Source organism: Neofelis nebulosa, chromosome X (genome assembly GCF_028018385.1).
Source record: "Neofelis nebulosa isolate mNeoNeb1 chromosome X, mNeoNeb1.pri, whole genome shotgun sequence".
NCBI classification, from domain to species: domain Eukaryota; kingdom Metazoa; phylum Chordata; class Mammalia; order Carnivora; family Felidae; genus Neofelis; species Neofelis nebulosa.
This window is the reverse complement of record NC_080800.1, coordinates 50,063,612-50,084,314: the sequence shown is the minus strand read 5'-3', so window position 1 is coordinate 50,084,314 and position 20,703 is coordinate 50,063,612. Positions and strand designations below refer to the sequence as shown.

At 37.1% G+C, this 20,703-nt stretch overlaps 1 protein-coding gene across 1 annotated transcript in view; it reads right to left on the bottom strand.

Moving 5' to 3' along the window:
- KLF8 (KLF transcription factor 8) overlaps positions 1-20,703 on the bottom strand; it is a 145,818-nt gene that overhangs the window by 20,983 nt on the left and 104,132 nt on the right. The window contains exons 3-5 of the mRNA XM_058712433.1: positions 8,155-8,719; positions 5,180-5,291; positions 4,397-4,536 (exon numbers count right to left, since the gene is read on the bottom strand). Coding sequence (XP_058568416.1) covers positions 4,397-4,536; positions 5,180-5,291; positions 8,155-8,719 — 817 coding nt within the window. The remainder of the gene's footprint in view (positions 1-4,396; positions 4,537-5,179; positions 5,292-8,154; positions 8,720-20,703) is intronic.

Sequence of the window (20,703 nt, the reverse complement as noted above, 5' to 3'; positions counted from 1 at the left end):
ATTTGACATAGTCACTGAGTTCCTTAAGTCTATTCACATGTTGTATAATTCTTCTTCTCTTTTGTTCAGCTTCATTACTTTCCATTACTTTGTCATCTAGGTCACTAATTCATTCCTCTGCTTCTTCCATCCTGCTGTTCATTGCATCAAGCATGTTTTTAATCTCATTTATTGCACTTTTCATCTCTAATTGATTCTTTTTTTAACTCTTTGTCTCTGTCATAAGTGTCTCACTGATGGTTTGTATACTTTTCTCAAGCCCAGTGTGTATCCTTATCATTGTTGCTTTAAATCAGGCATTTTACTTATATCTGTTTCACTTAGATCTCTGGGTTTAACCTTATCTATTTCTTTATTTTGGGATAAATTCCTTTGTGTTTGAGTTTTGTCTATGTCTCTGCCTTCTTCTGTATGTTAGAAAAGCCAGTTATGTTTCCTGCTCAGGAAAGTAATGGCCTTATGAAGAGGTCACATAATGTGAGGGCTTGGCACTTCACCGAGTATCTCTGGTGTGTTTTGCATGTGTACTGTTCTTGTATTTTGTCTGCTCTATCTTTCAGGTTTGTCATCTGCTGAGGCTCTCCTTGCCTACTGTTTGTAATGTTTGGTTCCTGGCTTGAATGTGTCAAGTTTCAACTAGTTGTGCTTGGTCTGCTTGTGAAATGATATCTGTCACCATCTTTACTGGTACTGAGGCCCTACAGTACTCTCTGGTCAGGAGATGTGGTGTGGGCATGTGTTTGTGCTAGTCTTCTGGGGGAGGGGCCTGCTGTGCAAGGACTGAGGCAAGTTTGACTGTAAAGGGCAGACCCACCTGTGTATGGGACAATGGGGCTTTGTGTATGAAAGTTAGGCAGCCAATGTCTGCGCTGTGCTGCTTCCTGCATGTGGCTTTGTGTTTATGCTGAGGGGTGGGTAGAGGAAGCGACACCTGCCACCTCCTTTGTTGGAAATGTATCTCCATGAGTGCTACCTCTCAGGGACTTGTTCTGAGGAAAGCAAATAATATCTCTGCTCAATGCCCCAGGCACTCTTCAGTTCACTGTCTCCATGCTGTCTACCCTTTGGTGTCTTGCTTTCTTTCTCTCTAGGAGCAGAGCAGTGCCCTTCTGCTATATCCCAGCCTAGCTTGCTGACCTTTAAAAGTCCAAGCTCTAAGCCCTGCTGATTGCATGAACCCAGGAAATTTAGCACCTTTCTTTTTCCAAGCCAATGACTTTGGGTAAATATTTTCCTTGTGTGTTCCCCTGTGTGGTCCTTTCTCAACTTTCTCTGTTGAAGAAACCATGGATCCCTTCCCTCTGCAGCAACAGCAATGTTTCTTTCCTAAATCACGTGATCACACTTCCTACCTTCTTCGATGTGACCCCTGTCTTTTTAGTTGTGTAATTTGTTCTGTATGTCTTCAGGTATATTTCTGGAATATTTAGGTTGATTTGATAGTTATGTGGTTGTGTTCATGGGACAAAGTGACCTAGGGTCCTCCTACTCCAGTACCATTGTCATCTACCTCAAATATATACAATTTTAATTGTCAACTAGAGTTTATCAAAGTTAGGGGCAAAAGAATTAATCAAGACAAAAAGGCTAAGGGGTGTGGCAGTGAGATTGGAACTGAGAGAACCTTAATAATAGCTAATATTTGCTGAGTGTTTACTATATGTCAGATATTATTATAAGTGTTTTTCACTATTAATATGCAGATAGTAGATAAGAAAACCAAGGCTGAAAATGGTGGAGTAAATTTCAGCTAATGATAGTAGACTGGGATGTCAAATCCAGACAATGTAGCTCCACAATATATGCTCTTGGCATACATTGTCTACATCCTCAATAAAAGAACTATTTGAAGAAAGAAATAATAGAACGTCAGAAACAAATAACTGAGATCATAAAAGAATGTTAAAAATCAATGATCAATTTTGAGCCAGGGTGATTGGGTGGTCCCATTCTTAAACAGTAGAACTTGAAAGTTGCTTAGTAGGAATTGTTGTATCTGCAACTCTTGCTTTGTATAATTGTAAGCTCAGTGGAGATGAACAGCTGTGCTGTATGCTACCGGTGGTATCCAAATAAACATGGACCTCATGGTTCTCTGCTGAGATTATATCTACCAGAGACAGGGATATTATTCTCTGGGCCCCTTGAAATGAACTCTAATCTTTGGACGTCAATGGAGCAGGCATTTCTGCAGCTACCTCAGTTCTAAAGAACCTGTGGAATACCAGGAATAGAGAAAAGTATACCTTGGTTGAATACCAAGGTTTGATTCCACAGGAATTTTCCCACTATGGTGTTCATCATTGGCCAACTCCCTATCTCTGTAAATGACACCTCTGTCCACACAGCCCCCCAAACAGAAATCTGACAGTTTTAAGTGTCCTTTCGGTCTCAATACACTCATTTTTCTCCACATCCACTCCCAACCTACTAGTCAGACTTTTATAATTTTTTTTTGCCTGGATCATTACAGTAGCCTCTTAAGTGGTCTTCCCCCTTTCACTCTTGCACATGAAGGTTTCTCCCACCAACCACTGTATTCAATACACCCTAGTTATGCTGATATTCTGTCAGTTATTAACAGAAGGCAAGCTTACTCCCATATCACAGCAGCTTTTGTATTCTGCCTAGCAAATAACACTATTTCCTCAAACTTTTGTCATAGCTGGCTCCTTCTCATATTGATTAAATTATTTAATATATGAGCTTTGTTTAAATCTTAATTTGAACAAATATTAAAAAAACATTTATTAGACAGTTGGGGAAATTTGATATTATGAAATGTGATATCAATATTAAGAAAAATTGATATTAAGGAATTTGTATGTGATAGTAATATTGTGTCTATTTTTAAAAATCTTTATCTTTTAAAAAAACATGTTGAAGTATTTATGACTAAGATGATATGATGTCTGTAATATTGTCCAAAATAATATACTACAGAATGGGGGAGTCAGTAGGGATGTGGAAAAAGCAAAATTGGGCATATACTGATATAATTGCTAAAGTTGGGTGAAGGGTACTTGAAAGTCCAGTAAACTATTCTACTTTTACATGTTGAAATTTTAAGCTTAAATAATATATATTTATGTTTATACACAAAAATACATATATATACACACATATATACACACTCACACACGCGTGTGTGGAATAAGCCTGTACTCTACCTGAAGGAGAGGCACACAAAACATCAATGAATAAGAAGAGTGCCACAGGAATGTTGGGACAATGCAACCTGGAAATTTGTCACCTGTTCAGAGCTTCAGGGCACAGCAACTAGGATTCTGGTTTCCTCCATACAAATCCTAACAAAGCAAGTGTTAACACAATGCATGTTTACAAGAAAGAAAGGCCCCTTTCTTATCCATGGTGTCCAAGCCTCCATTCTGAGCTAGAGATGACTGGGGAGAAGGAGTCTGCAAAGCAGAGGGTATAAACTAATGATTGACGATCTACATCTGGCCCATAGGCAAGCTACTTTGATTCCATGGTGCTATAAAACTTTTACATTATAGGCCAACATCCAAATTCTAGCATGTTTCACATAAAAGTATTAATTTTCTGATTTTCTTTAAAATTTGGTAAATTTGGTAATAATTAGTTGGAGTTGAGTGACAATTCTGTTTCAGAGGGGGCAGGTGCCCTCCGGTTTGACACATCCCTACCAGGTCTGCTTTATTTACTATTTTTTTAATGTGCACCCTTTTTTCTAGTGAACAAGAGCATGTTATAGGTTGGTGTATTGTGCTTAGGTCCAAAAGCGCGCTTTAATTTCACTCGATTTAAACTGCCTTTCTGCTTTTCTTTTTTTATTTTTTTTTAACGTTTATTTATTTTTGAGACAGAGAGAGACAGAGCATGAATGGGGGAGGGGCAGAGAGAGAGGGAGATACAGAATCGGAAGCAGGCTCCAGGCTCTGAGCCATCAGCCCAGAGCCCAACGCGGGGCTCGAACTCACGGACCATGAGATCGTGACCTGAGCTGAAGTCAGACGCTTAACCGACTGCACCACCCGGGCGCCCCTGCCTTTCTGTTTTTCAATACTCAACAAAACCTGTGGTGCTGTGGTAATAAGGGAAGGAGTGGTGTCTCAGCTGCTTAATTTTAACATAAATGTTATTATTTACCAGTTAGAAAGAGCCACAGGTTCTCAGTGGGGTAATGCCTATTCAGAAGACACCAGACTTAGTGTTTTCCTAGTTTGGCTTTATAAAAGCCACATGTGAGTAAGAACAAGACATAAGAGTAAAATCCACTAATGAAGCTTGGGCCCATGTGTATAAATGGATCAGTCTTTGTTTCAAGACTTTCTTTCTTCCGATCTCTCAGACTATGTGTGTGTGTGTGTGTGTGTGTGTGTGTGTGTTGGGGATGGAGTGGAGGTGGGCAGACCTGTATGGATTCTGCGGTGGGCTTTCAGGTGGGAGCTTTTGGTGTACACTTTGTTGCATCCTGCAAAGTCACATTGGTGAATCCGTCTTCTCTTCAAATCAAGAGACTCTTCTCCCTGCATTTGGGTCATTGCTGATGGTCTGAGCAAAGAAAGAGAGATAGGACCAAAGAATGATTTTAACGTGGAAGCTAAATAAATGGACTTACATAGAGTGGGATCACCTCATACATGCATTTAATTTATGTAAATTTAACAGTAAGTCTTCAAGAGAAGAAATAATTGAAATAGTTCAAGCAATTCCCTCAACTAGGCCATTCTTGGCAGTAAGTGCAGGTCCTGAGAGGTGGTAATGTTTCCTTGGGTGTTTTCTGTTCCAGTTGTGAGCATTTCACTCTAACAAGTCTCATGTTTGTGTTTACATAAATGTATTTTTTCATACAACATGGTTGTTAAAACACAAAACAATGCCTTATTAGTTCTAACATTGGAAGACAAGAGTGCTTTAATCTTAAAGAGAGAAACATTATTCAACTGTACTTTAGAGGAAATTTGAAAATTTTTCAAGGACAAAATTGATGATCTAGACAATTAGGACACAACCCTTCCATAACATGCATGTCTATGCACATGTGTGCACACAAACTAACACCTTTGCTGGAAAGGCAATTTACCTATATTTTGTTATCATTAAATGTTTGCCATTGTGTATGAGAATTTGTTCCACTTCTACCACAAACACACACATATATAGACAGGCCTGAAGTAAAGACAAAAGTACTCACTCTTGCTGTAGTCCCTGAATACCCTGTAAAGCCAAGGATCCACTCTTAATCTCACTCTCCTCACTGTCACTTGGGCTCTCCAGTGAAGACATGGAGGTGGGGTCAACTTTCACTAAAAGCAAAGAAAAAGACCAGTGTGGGCTACAAATATATGTGCCTCTGATATCATTTTCAGGATTCCCACTTTAGCCCACAATGAGAAGTATCAACAAGATAGAGAAGTAAAGAAAAATAAAGATGAAAGAAGTGTATGTATATGGAAGGAACAGAAGAACTTAAAAAAAATTCTAGCATAGCTAAAATTCCTTTGAGGGAAAAGTAATAAGGAGCATTCTAGTACCACTGGAATGAGTTTCTCTAGGATAGTAAGTTAATGGAATAGGGTCTGGGTATGATTTAACTATCTCCAGCCCCCAGGACAAAATGTCTCCTGAAAAGTCAGGATTAATGTATGTTTGTTGAATTGAACAATGTATGTTTGTTGAATAGTTATCTGGCTGTCCTAAGGTAAATGCCTAGGTTCACCTCAGAGATAAGAACTCCTTTGGATTTTGTGCCCCTAAATGGAAAGAAGTCAATAAGATGAAATGCATAACTAGTACTTAGCTTGATACATGTTGGCATCCTTCCCTTCCACCTTTGTCAGGAGAAGCCCTCGAGTATCTCTTAAGTGATAAGTATCAACCACTGATATTTCTGATACCTAACAAAACTCATTCAAATGGTCACCAGTCTCCTAGATCTGGTCAAAGTTTCAAAATTTCTGTATAGAAGAAACTTAAGGGTGGCAATAAAGTTGGTGGGGTGGAATTTTGGCTAGTGCAGTTGCCTCTATACACTAATTGTGTATCATTCACTAAAAAGTTTTAATCATACATCTCAGTATGTATGTGTGTCTTTGCATGTGTGTGTGCACATATGTAATAAATGTAGTAGCAGACTAAAATTCTGTATACATTATGAAAAATCAAAGTAAAATGTAAAGAGTGAGAAAATAGAAATAGAAATGTTGATACTTTATTCTTGTGTTCCAATTGTTTTGTTTACATTCCTCACTCCCCCCACCTCCAAACCAAGGTGTAAGAATACCATTTTGGAGACTACTAGGCTAATGGTTTTAGCTTAAAATTACATTGAAACTTTTAAAACCTATTTTGCTTACTTAGAGTGGCTCTGATGGACTCATGGATATTATGGGTGCAATTGAAAGACCCATCATATCATTGCTTGGTGCTACCGCTGCCTTGATTTCAGCAAATTCTCACTAGGGATTTTATTTTCTCATTTCCCATTTTGTTTGTATCTCTTTCCTCATAGGAGAACTGATACCAAAATTTTAATTAATCCCCTCAGAGGAATCTCAAAAACAAGACTGTTATAAACACTTACCATTACAACAATTAGCCACTGTAAGTAGTGATGGCATTTTAAATCAGAAAAAACACAACTACAGAGTCTCAGCAACTTGATGCTTAGTATGTTGTTTTCCAGTCTCCTACATTTGGTGATGGAATGATTACAAGGCATTGAATTTCAAAGATAGAAAACCCTTAGAAAGTTTTTTCCTATAATGATCTAAGATCTGATTTTTAGTAATTTCCACCCACATATCTCGCTTTTGGTTTTTTAATTCATGCTAAACATTTATCAACTCCTCCTTTGACATGTGTTTGAAATCTCTCACCATCCTAACTCTCTCTTCTGATTATACTCCAACTTCCCAATGTCCTTCCTAAGGCACAATATTGAAAACTGATTATAATTCTAGAGCTGTGGTGAAGCTAAATATTTTGAACCACTCAGGGGCTATAATTTTCTTTGATCTCTTCCAAATACAACGTAAATAGGTACATCTACAGAGATGAGAATTGGCTGGGAAATAGTGGTGAAAGAAGGACTTAATTTACTCCTTTCTGAATTCTGAACTTATTTTTTAAATTAAATAAAAAGGGAAGATTGCAGCATATGAACTCTCTTCTATACAGGTTTTCAAGTTTGTTCATCAAAGTATTTGTTGCAAGACAACTACTATCTACCACCGGGTTGGGTTCTCTAGAGATGCACAAAAGGAAATAATATAGTTTCCTTCTCGAGGAATTTGCAATTTAGTTGAGAAGAATGCCCATACGCTTGTGACACAGGCAAATGAGAAAGTAAAATGGAGGATGATAGATGCCAAATGAAGGAGAGCACAGGGAAGATGTTAATGTTTCAAAGAAGACTATTTTCTTGTTAGGGAAGAGAATGGTTATGGCATTGGGAGAGACAGGTGCTAAGCCTGGCTAGAAATGTAGCACTAGAAATGTTCTTAACTTTTCCACAAAAGCATTCCTAATGGCATAGACAAATAAATGCATTTTGCTAGAAAATCCGAGTGTGTTCCTTAATAAGGTTAAAACTATTTTTGACATTTGTGTCTTATTATAAAAGGTCATTAAACTTGTACATTTTCTCTTTAATAAAATAATATTTTGAAAATATGAAATGTGATTAAATTACTTGTTATCAAATAATATACAGAATACAGAAAGATACATAGTATTTTCCTCAAAAATATGCATACCCTAGGGGTGCCTGGGTGGCTCAGTTGGTTGAGCATCCAACTTGGGCTTAGGTCATGATCTCACAGTTTGAGAGTCCAAGCCCCACATCAGGGTCATTGTTGTGAGTGTGGAGCCCCCTTCAGATCTTCTGTCCCCCTCTCTCTGCCCCTCCCCCACTCTCTCAAAAATAATAAATAAAAATTTAAAAATATATATGCATACCCCAATTTTAGAATCATGGACGAAACAAGAGAGTATTTGTACTATATTAAGCACTAAAGAGACATGATAAAAACAGTGTTTACAAATAATTATTCTTGAAGCTGTGTGCAAGAATAATTGGAGGGGATGAAATAAAATAAAAGATAGAATAATTCTAAAAGAATAAATGGAGGAAGGTGAGGCCCAGGAAAGGGGGACACTGATGCTTACCTGATCCAGCATTTTTGCCATCTCCTCCAATGAGTGGGACTGTAATGGCTGCAGGGCCCCCATCAGTAGGCAAAGTAGTATACACCATGGGAAGTGACTGTACCACTACTGGGATTGTCTTTAGGCCACCCAACTTATTTGGTAGTCTGACTGAAGGGATGGTGTGAATCACATGAAAGATCTGCTGGCCACCAGTTCCTTGAGAGGAGGCCAGGATAGACCTTGGAGTCAGAACAGTAGGGATATTTGCTGAAGTGCCTGTGTCAGACGTTGAAGTGGACACTACAAGTGTCTGGAGAGCAGGCTTTGGCTTGGGAGTGAATATTGGAGGTTGCAGCATGCTGGCAGGCTGGAGATGAGCCTTGGGCTTGTGAAAAGAGAGGTCAACTGGTTCCACCTGGGGCAGGTTGAAATCATTAGCCAGAAGTTCTTCTGGGGGCTCAATCTTGATGTCACTAAATAGTGCTGGGTTCTCCATGGGACTGGCATCTGGGAATGGTGGAGATGTCATATTCCCTCTATCTTCTGTCTTAGGAGGATCTCTGATATGAACAGAGCCAGTGACCTAAAATAAATAAATAAATTAAAGGTGCAAAATATTCATTACCCTGAAAAGTCATGTGAAGAATGAAATCAAGAAATCTATATTTTCTTCTCATGGACACATATATAGGGAGTTGAGAGAAATGAGGCAGGAGTATGAGGAAAAAGGAAGGGAAACTTTACTAAACACTAGTACCAGGCACTGTATCAGGCAATTGATACAAATTATTTCATTTAATCTTCATAATAACCCTGAAAGATTACTTAAAGTCAACATTTTCTGAATATCAACCATAAGTACTGTGCTAAGCTCAGTGACAGCAAATGTGAGTAAGGGTCCAGCCACAAAGTGTATACTAACATACTAACTATAATGATAGAGTAATGTGAATAGCTTATAAGTCATTCCATAAGTGATGCAGCAGATATACATTCAAGGCATTTAAGAAAAAGTAAAGGGAAAAATTCATTCTAGGCAAGATGAGAAAAGGCTTCAAGGAGGAAGAGCTATGATATATGGATCTTAGAGAATTAATAAGAATTATTTAGGCAGAAAATGAGTAAGAGAGATGTTTTGAGTTTATAGAGATATAACAAGAGACAATATTTTTAGGGAATAATGAAGCAGTATTGTCAATTGTATTATATGCAAAGCCAAAATGTGAAACTTCTACATTAAAAAAAATATGAATTAAATGGTCACTTTATAGGTAATACATATTTGTAAAAACCCATAAAACCTCAATCTAATTTAAAACCTCCTAAAAATTCTATTAATGTAAATGTCAATGATATTTTGAACTGTTATGCCATTGCTAAGCAACACCCTGGTTCTTGAAGATGGCCTTGGAGATAGTGGTGCTACTTTATCCAGCTTTCAAAATAAGACCTCATTCTCTCTCACAATTGGATTTGGTTTATAGGGGTTTTGAATTATGGGAGATGTTCAATAATGCATCCTTTACACAGAATAAAACTATCCTTTCTTTTTTTTTTTACATTTGGAATATGATGGAAGGTTGAATTCAAAGAAAGGCTGGGTGATAAAGTATAATTCTTTCAAAGAGGGGAGTTACAAGTGCACAGCTATTTTGGTGGTAATTAACTAGCTCCTCAATGAAGGATAGATTGAAGGAAGAATAAGACTGCGTTCAAAGGGACCATAAAGAAAGCAACAGGAAGAATAATGGTGACATTTATTAAATGATTGTAAAAATTTGAATATTGTCTGGATTTTGGATGATATTAAAGAATTATTGTTAATGTTTATAGGTTTGATATAGGTTGTTGGAAGATGACAGTGGAGTAGGAGGACCCTAGGCTCTCCTCATCCCATGAATACAGCTAGAATATTATCAAATCATCCTAAACACTCCAGAAATTGACCTGAAGACTGGCAGAACAAACTCCACAACTAAAGGTACAGAAGAGGCCACATTGAAGAAGGGAGGAAGGGTGGAGACATGTTTTGTTTTTTTTTTATTTATTTATTTATTTATTTATTTTTATTTTTTTAAAAATTTTTTTTTCAACGTTTTTTATTTATTTTTGGGACAGAGAGAGACATAGCATGAACGGGGGAGGGGCAGAGAGAGAGGGAGACACAGAATCGAAAACAGGCTCCAGGCTCTGAGCCATCAGCCCAGAGCCCGACGCGGGGCTTGAACTCACGGACCGCGAGATCGTGACCTGGCTGAAGTCGGACGCTTAACCGACTGCGCCACCCAGGCGCCCCGACATGTTTTAAGACAGAAACAGATTGTGGCTGCTGCAGTGGGGAGGGAGCCACAGCCACACAGGAGAGGAAGAGACAGACTAACATAGTGGGAACTTAAAGCCTGGAGTTTTAAAGTCAGTTGGCTTGGCTGGGATGCAGCCCAGCTGGCAATGTACTGCTCTTAGAGAGAAAACAAGCAAACAACCCAAGAACATACCGCATGGAAACAGTGATTTGAAGAGCACCTGAGTTATAGAATGGGGAGGTTATTTGCTCATTTCAGATTGCATCCCACAGAGGCAGCATCTATGGAGAGACATTCTTGCAACAAAGAAATTGGGTGGAGCCATTTCCCACCCATGCTTCTCGGCATGAGCACAGGGCTACCAGTAGGAACAAGCCCAGCACCAATGCTCACTAACTTGTTTACACCAAGCCCCCCTCTCTGTGTTCCAGAAAACACCACCTCCCAGTATTTTATGCCTCAGTCCCAGCACTGTATGCCCCCTACCCTAGAATACAGGCCCAAACCCTGGCTTATACCCAGTGCCCCAACTCAGGAGATTTGCAGAGTCTCAGTTCCATTCGTGGAGGTGACAGCTCTCATTTCACAAGCAGACCAGAGCATACCTAGTTAAAATGTGTCACATTCATTCCAGAGGCCAAATATTGTCCACAACAAACAAAGAGAGCCTCTGGAGCTATTGGCCTGAAGGATAAAGTGGCAGGGCAAAACAACAGTGCACATGCAGCACACAATGGAAATACTCCCAGAAGTGCCCGGCCCTGGGGAACAGGACACTACATGGCAGGGCATTGTAAGTGACAATCTGAAGGTAGGCAACACAAAAGCAGTATAAACGACTATTTCTGTAAACAAGAAGTCAAGGAACTCATGAAAGAAAACATCTAAAATATGACAACTTTTACCTTGAACATGGGGAGGAGAGGAGTAAAGAATGGGTTCAAACATAAATGACCATCGACTTAATATAGACTGCTTTATGCAGAAGTAGTTATATACAAATAATGGTACCCACACATCAAAAATCACAAATACATATACAAAGAATAGAGAGAAATAAATTCAAATATATTATTAAAGAAATTCATCAAAACATGAAAGAAAGGATCAAAGAAAATCTTCAGAAATAATCACATAACAAATAATACAATGACAATAAATACATATCTATCAATGATTACTCTGAATGGAAATGGACTAAACACTCCAATGAAAAAAAAGCATAGGGTGATGGAATGGATTTAAAAAAATATGTCTATATGCTGCCTACAAGGGACTAATTTTAGACCTAAAGACCCCCTGCAGATTGAAATTGAGGAGACTGAGAAATATCTATCATGAAAATACATGTCAAGAAAAGGCTGCAGTAGCAATACTTATATTAGAAAAAATAGACTTTATTTTTTAAATGTTTATTTTCAAGAGAGAGAGACAGAATGTGGGCAGGGGAGGTGTAGGGAGAGAAGGAGACACAAAATCCAAAGCTGAGCTGTCAGCACAGAGCCCAATGCAGGGCTCAAACTCATGAGCCACACGATCATGAACTGACCCCAAGTCAGACACTTAACCAACCTAGCCACCCAGGCACCCCAGAAAAACTAGATTTTAAAACACATACTGTAACAAGAGACAAAAAAGGACATATTAATAATAAAGAGGATAATCCAAAAAGAACATAAAATAATTGTAAATATTTATGCACCCATAGAAACAACCATGTACATAAAACAATAATAAACATAAAGGAACTAATTGATAATAATACAATGATGGTAGGGGATTTTAACAGCACACTTACATCAATGGACAGATGATCTAAACAGAAAATCAACAAGAAAAAAATGGCTTTGAATGACACACTGGAACAGGACTTAATAGATATATTCAGAACATTCCATCCTAAGACATCAGAATACACATTATTTTCAAGTGCACATGGAATATTATCCATAATATAACTCTAGGTCACAAAACAATTTTCAACAAGTCCAAGGATCAATGAAGTCATACCATGCAACTTTTCTGACCACAATGCTATTAAAATAGAAGAAAACTACAAAAAAATCTGAAAGTACACCAATACATGGAGATCAAATAACATGCCACTAAACAATAAATATGCCAACCATGAAATCAAAGAAAAAAATGAAAACGTACATGAAAATGAAAAACAGAACAGTCCAAAGCCTTTGGGATACAGCAAATCAGTTCTAAGAGAGAAGTTTATAGCAATACAGGCTTGCCTGAAGAAATAAGAAAAATATCAAATCAACAACCTAACCTTTCACATAAAGAAACTAGAAAAAATGGAAAAAAAAAAACCTAAACCAGGATAAAGGAGGAAATAATAAAGACTAAAGCAGAAATAAATGACATGGAAAACATGACAGCTCAATGAAACAGGAGATGGCTATTGGAAAAAAATCAACAAAGTTGAATCCCTAGCCAGACTTATCAAGAAAAAATAGAAAACTCAAATAAATAAAATCAAAACTGATAGAGGAGAAATAACAAATAACACCACAGAAATATAAGCCATTGTAAGAGAATATTATGAAAAATTGTATGCCAACAAATTGGACAACCTGGAGAAATGTATAAATTCCTAGAAACATATAAATTACCAAGACAGAAACAGGAAGAAACAGAAATTTGAACAGACCAATAACCAGCAAAGAAATTCAACTAGTGTTCAAAAAACTCCCAAGAAACAAAAGTCCAGGAACAAATGGCTTCACAGGTGAATTCTACCAAACATTTAAAGAGTTAATACATATTCTTCTCAAAATATTTCAAAAAAAATAGAAGAGGATGGAAAGCTTCCAAATTCATTCTATGAAGTCAGAATTACCCTGATACCAAAACCAGATAAATATACCACTAAAAAAGAGAACTATATGCCAATATCCCTGATTAAAATAGATGCAAAAATCCTGAACAAAATACTAGCAAACTGAATTCAAGAATGCATTAAAAAAATCATTAACCACAATCAAGTGGAATTTATTTCTGTGTTGCAAGTGTGTTTCGGTATTTACAGATCAATAAATGTGATATATAAATGAAAGGATAAGAACCATATGATCATTTCAATAGATGGATGAAAGCACCTACAAAGTACAATATACATTCATGATAAAAACCCTCAACAAAGTAGGTTTAGAGGGAACATACCTCAACATAATAAAGGCCATATATGAAGAACCCACAGCAAGCATCATCATCAATGGGGAAAAACTGAGAGATTGTCCCCTAAGGTCAGGAACAAGACAAGGATGTCCACTGCCACCACTTCTATTCAACATAATATTGAAAGTTCTAGCCACAACAATCAGACGACAAAAAAATAAAAGTCATCCAAATCATTAAGGAAGATGTAAAACTTTTGCAGATGACATGATACTATACACAGAAAACCCTGAAGACTCCAACAAAAGTTTTGCTAGAACTGATAAACAAATTCAGCAAACTCACAGGGTACAAAATAAATGTACAGGAATCTGTTGCAATTTTATACACCAATACTGAAGCAGCATAAAGAGAAATTAAGAAAACAATGCCATATACAATGGCACTAATAGTAAAAAGATACCTAGGAATAAACCTAACCAAAGAGGGAAAAGACATGTACTCTGAAAATAATAATAAAAAAAAACTGATGAAAGTAATTGAAGATGACACAAAGAAATGGAAAAACATTCCATGTTCATGGATTGGAAGAACAAATATTGTTAAAATGTCTTTACTACCTAAATCTATCTACACATTTAATGGAATCCCTACCAAAATACCACCAGCATTTTTCACTCAGCTAAAGCAAACAATCCTAAAATTTATATGGAAGCACAAACGACCCCGAATAGCCAAAGTAACCTTGAAAAATAAAAGCAAGGCTGAAGACATCACAATTCCAGACTTCAAGTTATGTTACAAAGCTGTAGTCATCAAAACAATATGGTAATGACACAAAAATAGATACATAGATCAATAGAACAATACAGAAACCCAGACATGAACCCACAACTATATGGTCAATTAATGTGGACAAAGCAAGAAAGCATATCCAATGGGAAAAAAGCAGTCTCTTTAACAAAGGGGTGTTGGGAAAACTGGACAGCAGCATGCAAAAGAATGAAAGTGGACCACTTTCTTATACCATACAAGGAATTAATACAAACTGGATTAAAGACATACATGTGAGACCTTAAACCATAAAAATCCTATAGAAGAACACAGGCAGTAACTTCTTTGACATAGGCCATAGAATCTTCTTTCTAGATATATCTCCTGAGAAAAGGGAAGCAAAAGAAAAATAAGCCTTTAGAACTAAATCAAAATAAAAAGCTTCTGAACAGCAAGGAAAATATTCAACCAAACTAAAAGGCAAACTATGGAATGGAAGAACGTATTTGCAGATGACATATCCGATAAAAAGTTAATATCCAAAATATAGAAATAATTTATAAAAACTCAACACCCAAAGAACAAATAATCCAAATGAAAACTGGGCAGAAGGCATGAACAGACATTTCTCCAAAGAAGACATCCAGACAGCCAACAGACACATGCAAATATGCTCAACATCACTTACCATCAGGGAAATGGAAATTAAAACTGTAATGAGATATCACCTCACACCTGTCAGAATGGCTAAAATCAACAACACAAGAAACAACAGTTGTCAGTGAAGATGTGACAAAAAAGGAACACTTGTGCACTGTTGAAAAGAATGCAAACTGATGCAGCCACTGTGGAAAACATTATGGAGGTTACTAAAAAAATTAAAAATAGAACTACCCTATAATCTAGCAATCACAATACTGGGTATTTACCCAAGGAATACAAAGACATTAATTTAAAGGGATGCATGCATCCTGATGAATATAGAAATATTATTTACAATAGCCAAATTGTGGAAGCAGCCCAAGTATCCATTGACGGATGAATGGATAAAGAAGAGGTGTGATATATATATATATATATATATATATATATATATATATATATATTTCAGCCATAAAAAAGAATGAATGAAATATTCCTATTTGTATCAATATGGAAGGAGCTAGAAAGTTTAATGCTAAGTGAAATAAGTCAGTCAGAGAAAGACAAATACCACATGATTTCACTGATATGTGGAACTAAAGAAACACAACAAGCAAAGAGAAAAAAAAAGAGAACGAGACAAATCAAGAAACAGACTCTTAATTATAGAGAACAAACTTATGGTTACAAGAAGGGATGGTGTGGGGGATGGGTTAAATAGGTGATGGGAATTAAGGAGTGCACTTGTCATGATGAGCACAGGGTGTTGGTAAGGAATTGTTGAATCACTATATTGTATATTGTACTAAAACTAATAAAACGCTGTATGTTAAAAATTAATAAATAAATAAATAAAAATAAAAGCACATATCTTTAAAAAGGGGTTTGATAAAACATCACCGTTATGATTTTTAAAAATTTAGGTGAGAGTTAATAAAGGTCTGAACTCAGAAAATAGAGGGGTAAGTACAGGAAGTGTTCTCTGAGTTTGACTTTATTCAAAAAACCCTCAGAGCATGCTGGGAGTGAGTGTAGGCATCAAGAGATATCCATACTTAATCTACAGAATCTACCCAGCCTCCCATCTGTGTTTTCCCTCTACTGTGCTATGATACTCTTGGTTTCCTGATTTATAAGCCCAGACCCCAACTGAGGCCTTGTCTGTGGTCCAAGTATTGTTTCCAACTACTCCTGTAAGTCCTAACTTCTGTGATTTCCCCCATCATTTAACATACTTTTAAATCTATTTTTATTTCAGTATAGTCGACCCACAATATTACATTAGTTTCAGGTGTATAACATAATGATCAAACATTTCTACAAATTATCCTATGCTCAGTGCAAGTGTAGCTACCATCTGTCACTAAGACACTATTATAATAACATTGACAACATTCCCTATGCTATACATTTTAATCCCATGACGAAAAGCCTGTATCTCCCACTCCCTTTCATCCATTTTGCCCATTTTCCCACTCCTCTCCTCTGGCAACTATCAGTTTGTTTTCTGTATTTATTGTTCCACATACATGTGTAATGTGATCTATCCCTCATAGGTGGATTCATTTCATCCAGATAAGGAGGGCAGTAGAATCTTACTGGGGTGGGGTGGGGGGAGATAAGGGATGGAAATTGTAAACAATGACTGTATTGAATTTAAAACTTCCTTATTCTCTGAATCTTTCAAATCTACTTGAGCTCCTATTTTTATCTGCATTTCCCACTTGTCACTTAACCTGACAATCTCTCTTCCCTGATTAAAAGGCAAAACCCCAGGAATCTCTAAAGAACAGTAGGATAGCTGTTATTCAATCCACAGTTATTCATTTTATTGAAAAATACATTATTCAGGAATATCCAAAATGGAAACTGGCCAATAAGAGTAAAGAAACTAAAGAACATATAGACTATTCTTTTTTAAAAATGTTTTTGAGCATAGTTGCCATTCAATGTTACATTAGTTTCAAGTGTACAACATAGTGATTCAACAAGTTTATGCTATGCTCACAAGTATACCTATGACCTGTCACCATACAACACTATCCCAATATCATTGACTATATTCCTTATCTTGTGCCTTTTATTTCTATGAATTACTTATTTCATAATTATAAGCCTGTATCTCCCACTCCCCTTCATCAATTTTGCCCATCCCTTACCCCACTCACCTCTGGAATCCATCAGTTTGCTCTCTGTATTTACAGGTCTGATTCTGCTTTTTATTCATTTGTTTATTCGGTTTATTTTAGATTCCACATATGAGTGAAATACAATATTTGTTTTTCTCACTCTGAGTTATTACACTTGGCATCACACCCTCTAGGTTCATCCATGTTGTTGCAAATGGCAAGACTTCATCCTTTTTTTGTGGATGCATAATATTCCTCTGTGTGTGTGTGTCTGTGTGTGTGTACCACATCTTCATTTTTTAATTTATTTTTTAATTTTTTATTATGAAATTTATTATCAAATTGGTTTCCATACAAAACCAAGTGCTCATGCCAACAGGTGCCCTCAATACCCATCACCCACCCACCCCTCCCTCCCACCCCCCATAAACCCTCAGTTTGTTCTCAGTTTTTAGGAGTCTCTTATGTTTTAGCTCCCTGCGTCTCTAACCATTTTTTTTTCTTCCCCTCCCACCTGGTCTTATGTTAAGTTTCTCAGGATCCACATAGGAGTGAAAACATATGGAATCTGCCCTTCTCTGTATGACTTATTTCACTTAGCATAACACTCTCCAGTTCCATCCATGTTGCTACAAATGGCCATATTTCATTCTTTCTCATTGCCACGTAAAATTCCATTGTGTATATAAACCAAAATTTCTTTATCCATTCATCAGTTGATGGACATTTAGGCTCTTTCCATACTGTAGCTATTGTTGAGAGTGCTCCTATAAACATTCAAGTGCCCCTATGCATCAGCACGCCTGTATCCCTTGGGTAAATTCCTAGCAGTGCTACTACTGGGTCATAGGGTAGCTCTATTTTTAATTTTTTGAGGAACCTCCACACTGTTTTCCAGACTGGCTGCACCAGTTTGCATTCCCACCAACAGTGCAAGAGGGTTCCTGTTTCTACACATCCTCTCCAGTATCTATAGTCTCCTGACATGTTCATTTTAGCCACTCTGACTGGCGTGAGGTGATATCTGAGTGTGGTTTTCACTTGTATTTCCCTGATGAGGAGGGACGTTGACCATCTTTTCGTGTGCCTGCTGGCCATCTGGATGTCTTCTTTAGAGAAGTGTCTATTCATGTTTTCTGCCCATTTCTTCACTGGATTATTTGTTTTTTTGGGTGTGGAGTTTGGTGAGCTCTTTATAGATTTTGTATACTAGCCCTTTGTCCAATATGTCATTTGTAAATATCTTTTCCCATTCTGTTGGTTACCTTTTAGTTTTGTTGATTGTTTCTTTTGCAGTGTGGAATCTTTTTATCTTCATGAGGTCCCAATAGTTCATTTTTGCTTTTAATTCCCTTGCCTTTGGGGATGTGTCAAATAAGAAATTGCTGCAGCTGAAGTAAGAGAAGTTTTTCCCTGCTTTCTCCTCTAGGGTTTTGATGGTTTCCTGTCTCACATTCAGGTCCTTTCTCCATTTTGAGTTTGTTTTTGTGAATGGTGTAAGTAAGTGGTCTAGTTTCATCCTTCTGCATGCTGCTGTCCAGTTCTCCCAGCACCATTTGTTAAAGAGACTGTCTTTTTCCCATTGGATATTCCTTCCTGCTTTGTCAAAGATTACCTGGCCATAATTATGTGGGTCTAGTTCTGGGGTTTCTATTCTATTCCATTGGTCTATGTGTCTGTTTTTGTGCCAATACCATGCTGTCTTGATGATTACAGCTTTGTAGTAGAGCCTAAAGTCTGGGATTGTGATGCCTCCTGCTTTGGTCTTCTTCAAAATTGCTTTGGCTATTCGGGACCTTTTTTGGTTCCATACAAATTTTAGGTTTGCTTGTTCTAGCTTCGAGAAGAATGCTGGTGCAATTTTGATTGGGATTGCATTGAATGTGTAGATAGCTTTGGGTAGTATTGACATTTTGACAATATTTATTCTTCCAATCCATGAGCACGGAATGTTTTTCCATTTCTTTATATCTTCTTCAGTTTCCTTCATAAGCTTTCTATAGTTTTCAGCATACAGATTGTGTACATCTTTGGTTAGATTAATTCCTAGGTATTTTATGCTTCTTGGTGCAATTGTGAATGGGATCAGTTTCTTTATTTGTCTTTCTGTTGCTTCATTGTTAGTGTATACGAATGCAACTGATTTCTGTACATTGATTTTGTATCCTGCAACTTTGCTGAATTCATGTATCAGTTCTAGCAGACTTTTGGTGGAATCTATCGGATTTTCCATGTATAATATCATGTCATCTGCAAAAAGGGGAAGCTTGACTTCATCTTTGCCAATTTGATGCCTTTGATATCCTTTTGTTGTCTAATTGCTGATGTTAGGAAATCCAACACTATGTAAACAACAGCGGTGAGAGTGGACATCCCTGTCGTGTTCCTGATCTCAGGGGGAAAGCTCTTGGCTTTTCCCCATTGAGGATGATGTTAGCTGTGGTCTTCTCATAAATGGCTTTATGATGTTTAACTATGTTCCTTCTATCACGACTTTCTCAAGGGTTTTTATTAAGAAAGGATGCTGAATTTTGCAATTGCTTTTTCTGAATCAATTGATAGGATCATATGTTTCTTATCTTTTATTAATGTGATGTATCACATTGATTGATTTGTGAATGTTGAACCAGCCCTGCATCCCAGGAATGAATCCCACTTGATCATGGTGAATAATTCTTTTTATATGCTGTTGAATTCGATTTGCTAGTATCTTATTGAGAATTTTGCATCCATATTCATCAGGGATAATGGCCTGTAGGTCTCTTTTTTCACCGGATGTCTGTCTGGTTCAGGAATCAACGTAATGCTGGCCTCATAGAATGAGTCTGGAAGTTTTCCTTCCCTTTCTATTTCTTGGAATAGCTTGAGAAGGATAGGTATTATCTCTGCTTTAAACGTCTGGTAGAATTCCCCTGGGAAGCCGTCTGGTCCTGGACTCTTATTTGTTGGGAGATTTTTGATAACCAATTCAATTCTTCGCTGGTTATGGGTCTGTTCAAGCTTTCTATTTATTCCTGTTTGAGTTTTGGAAGTGTGTGGGTGTTTAGGAATTTGTCCATTTCTTCCAGGTTTTCCAGTTTGTTGGCATATAATTTTTCATAGTATTCCCTGATAATTGTTTGTATCTCTGAGGGATTGGTTGTAATAATTCCATTTTCATTCATGATTTTATCTATTTGGGTCATCTCCCTTTTCTTTTTGAGAAGCCTGGCTAGAGGTTTGTCAATTTTGTTTATTTTTTCAAAAAACCAACTCTTGGTTTCGTTGATCTGCTCTACAGGTTTTTTAGATTCGATATTGTTTATTTCCGTTCTAATCTTTATTATTTCTCTTCTTCTGCTGGATTTGGGGTGTCTTTGCTGTTCTGCTTCTATTTCCTTTAGGTGTGCTGTTAGATTTTGTATTTGGGATTTTTCTTGTTTCTTGAGATAGACCTGGATTACAATGTATTTTCCTCTCAGAACTGCCTTCGCTGCATCCCAAAGCATTTGGATTGTTGTATTTTCATTTTCATTTGTTTCCATATATTTTTTAAATTTCTTCTCTAATTGCCTGGTTGACCCATTCATTCTTTAGTAAGGTGTTCTTTA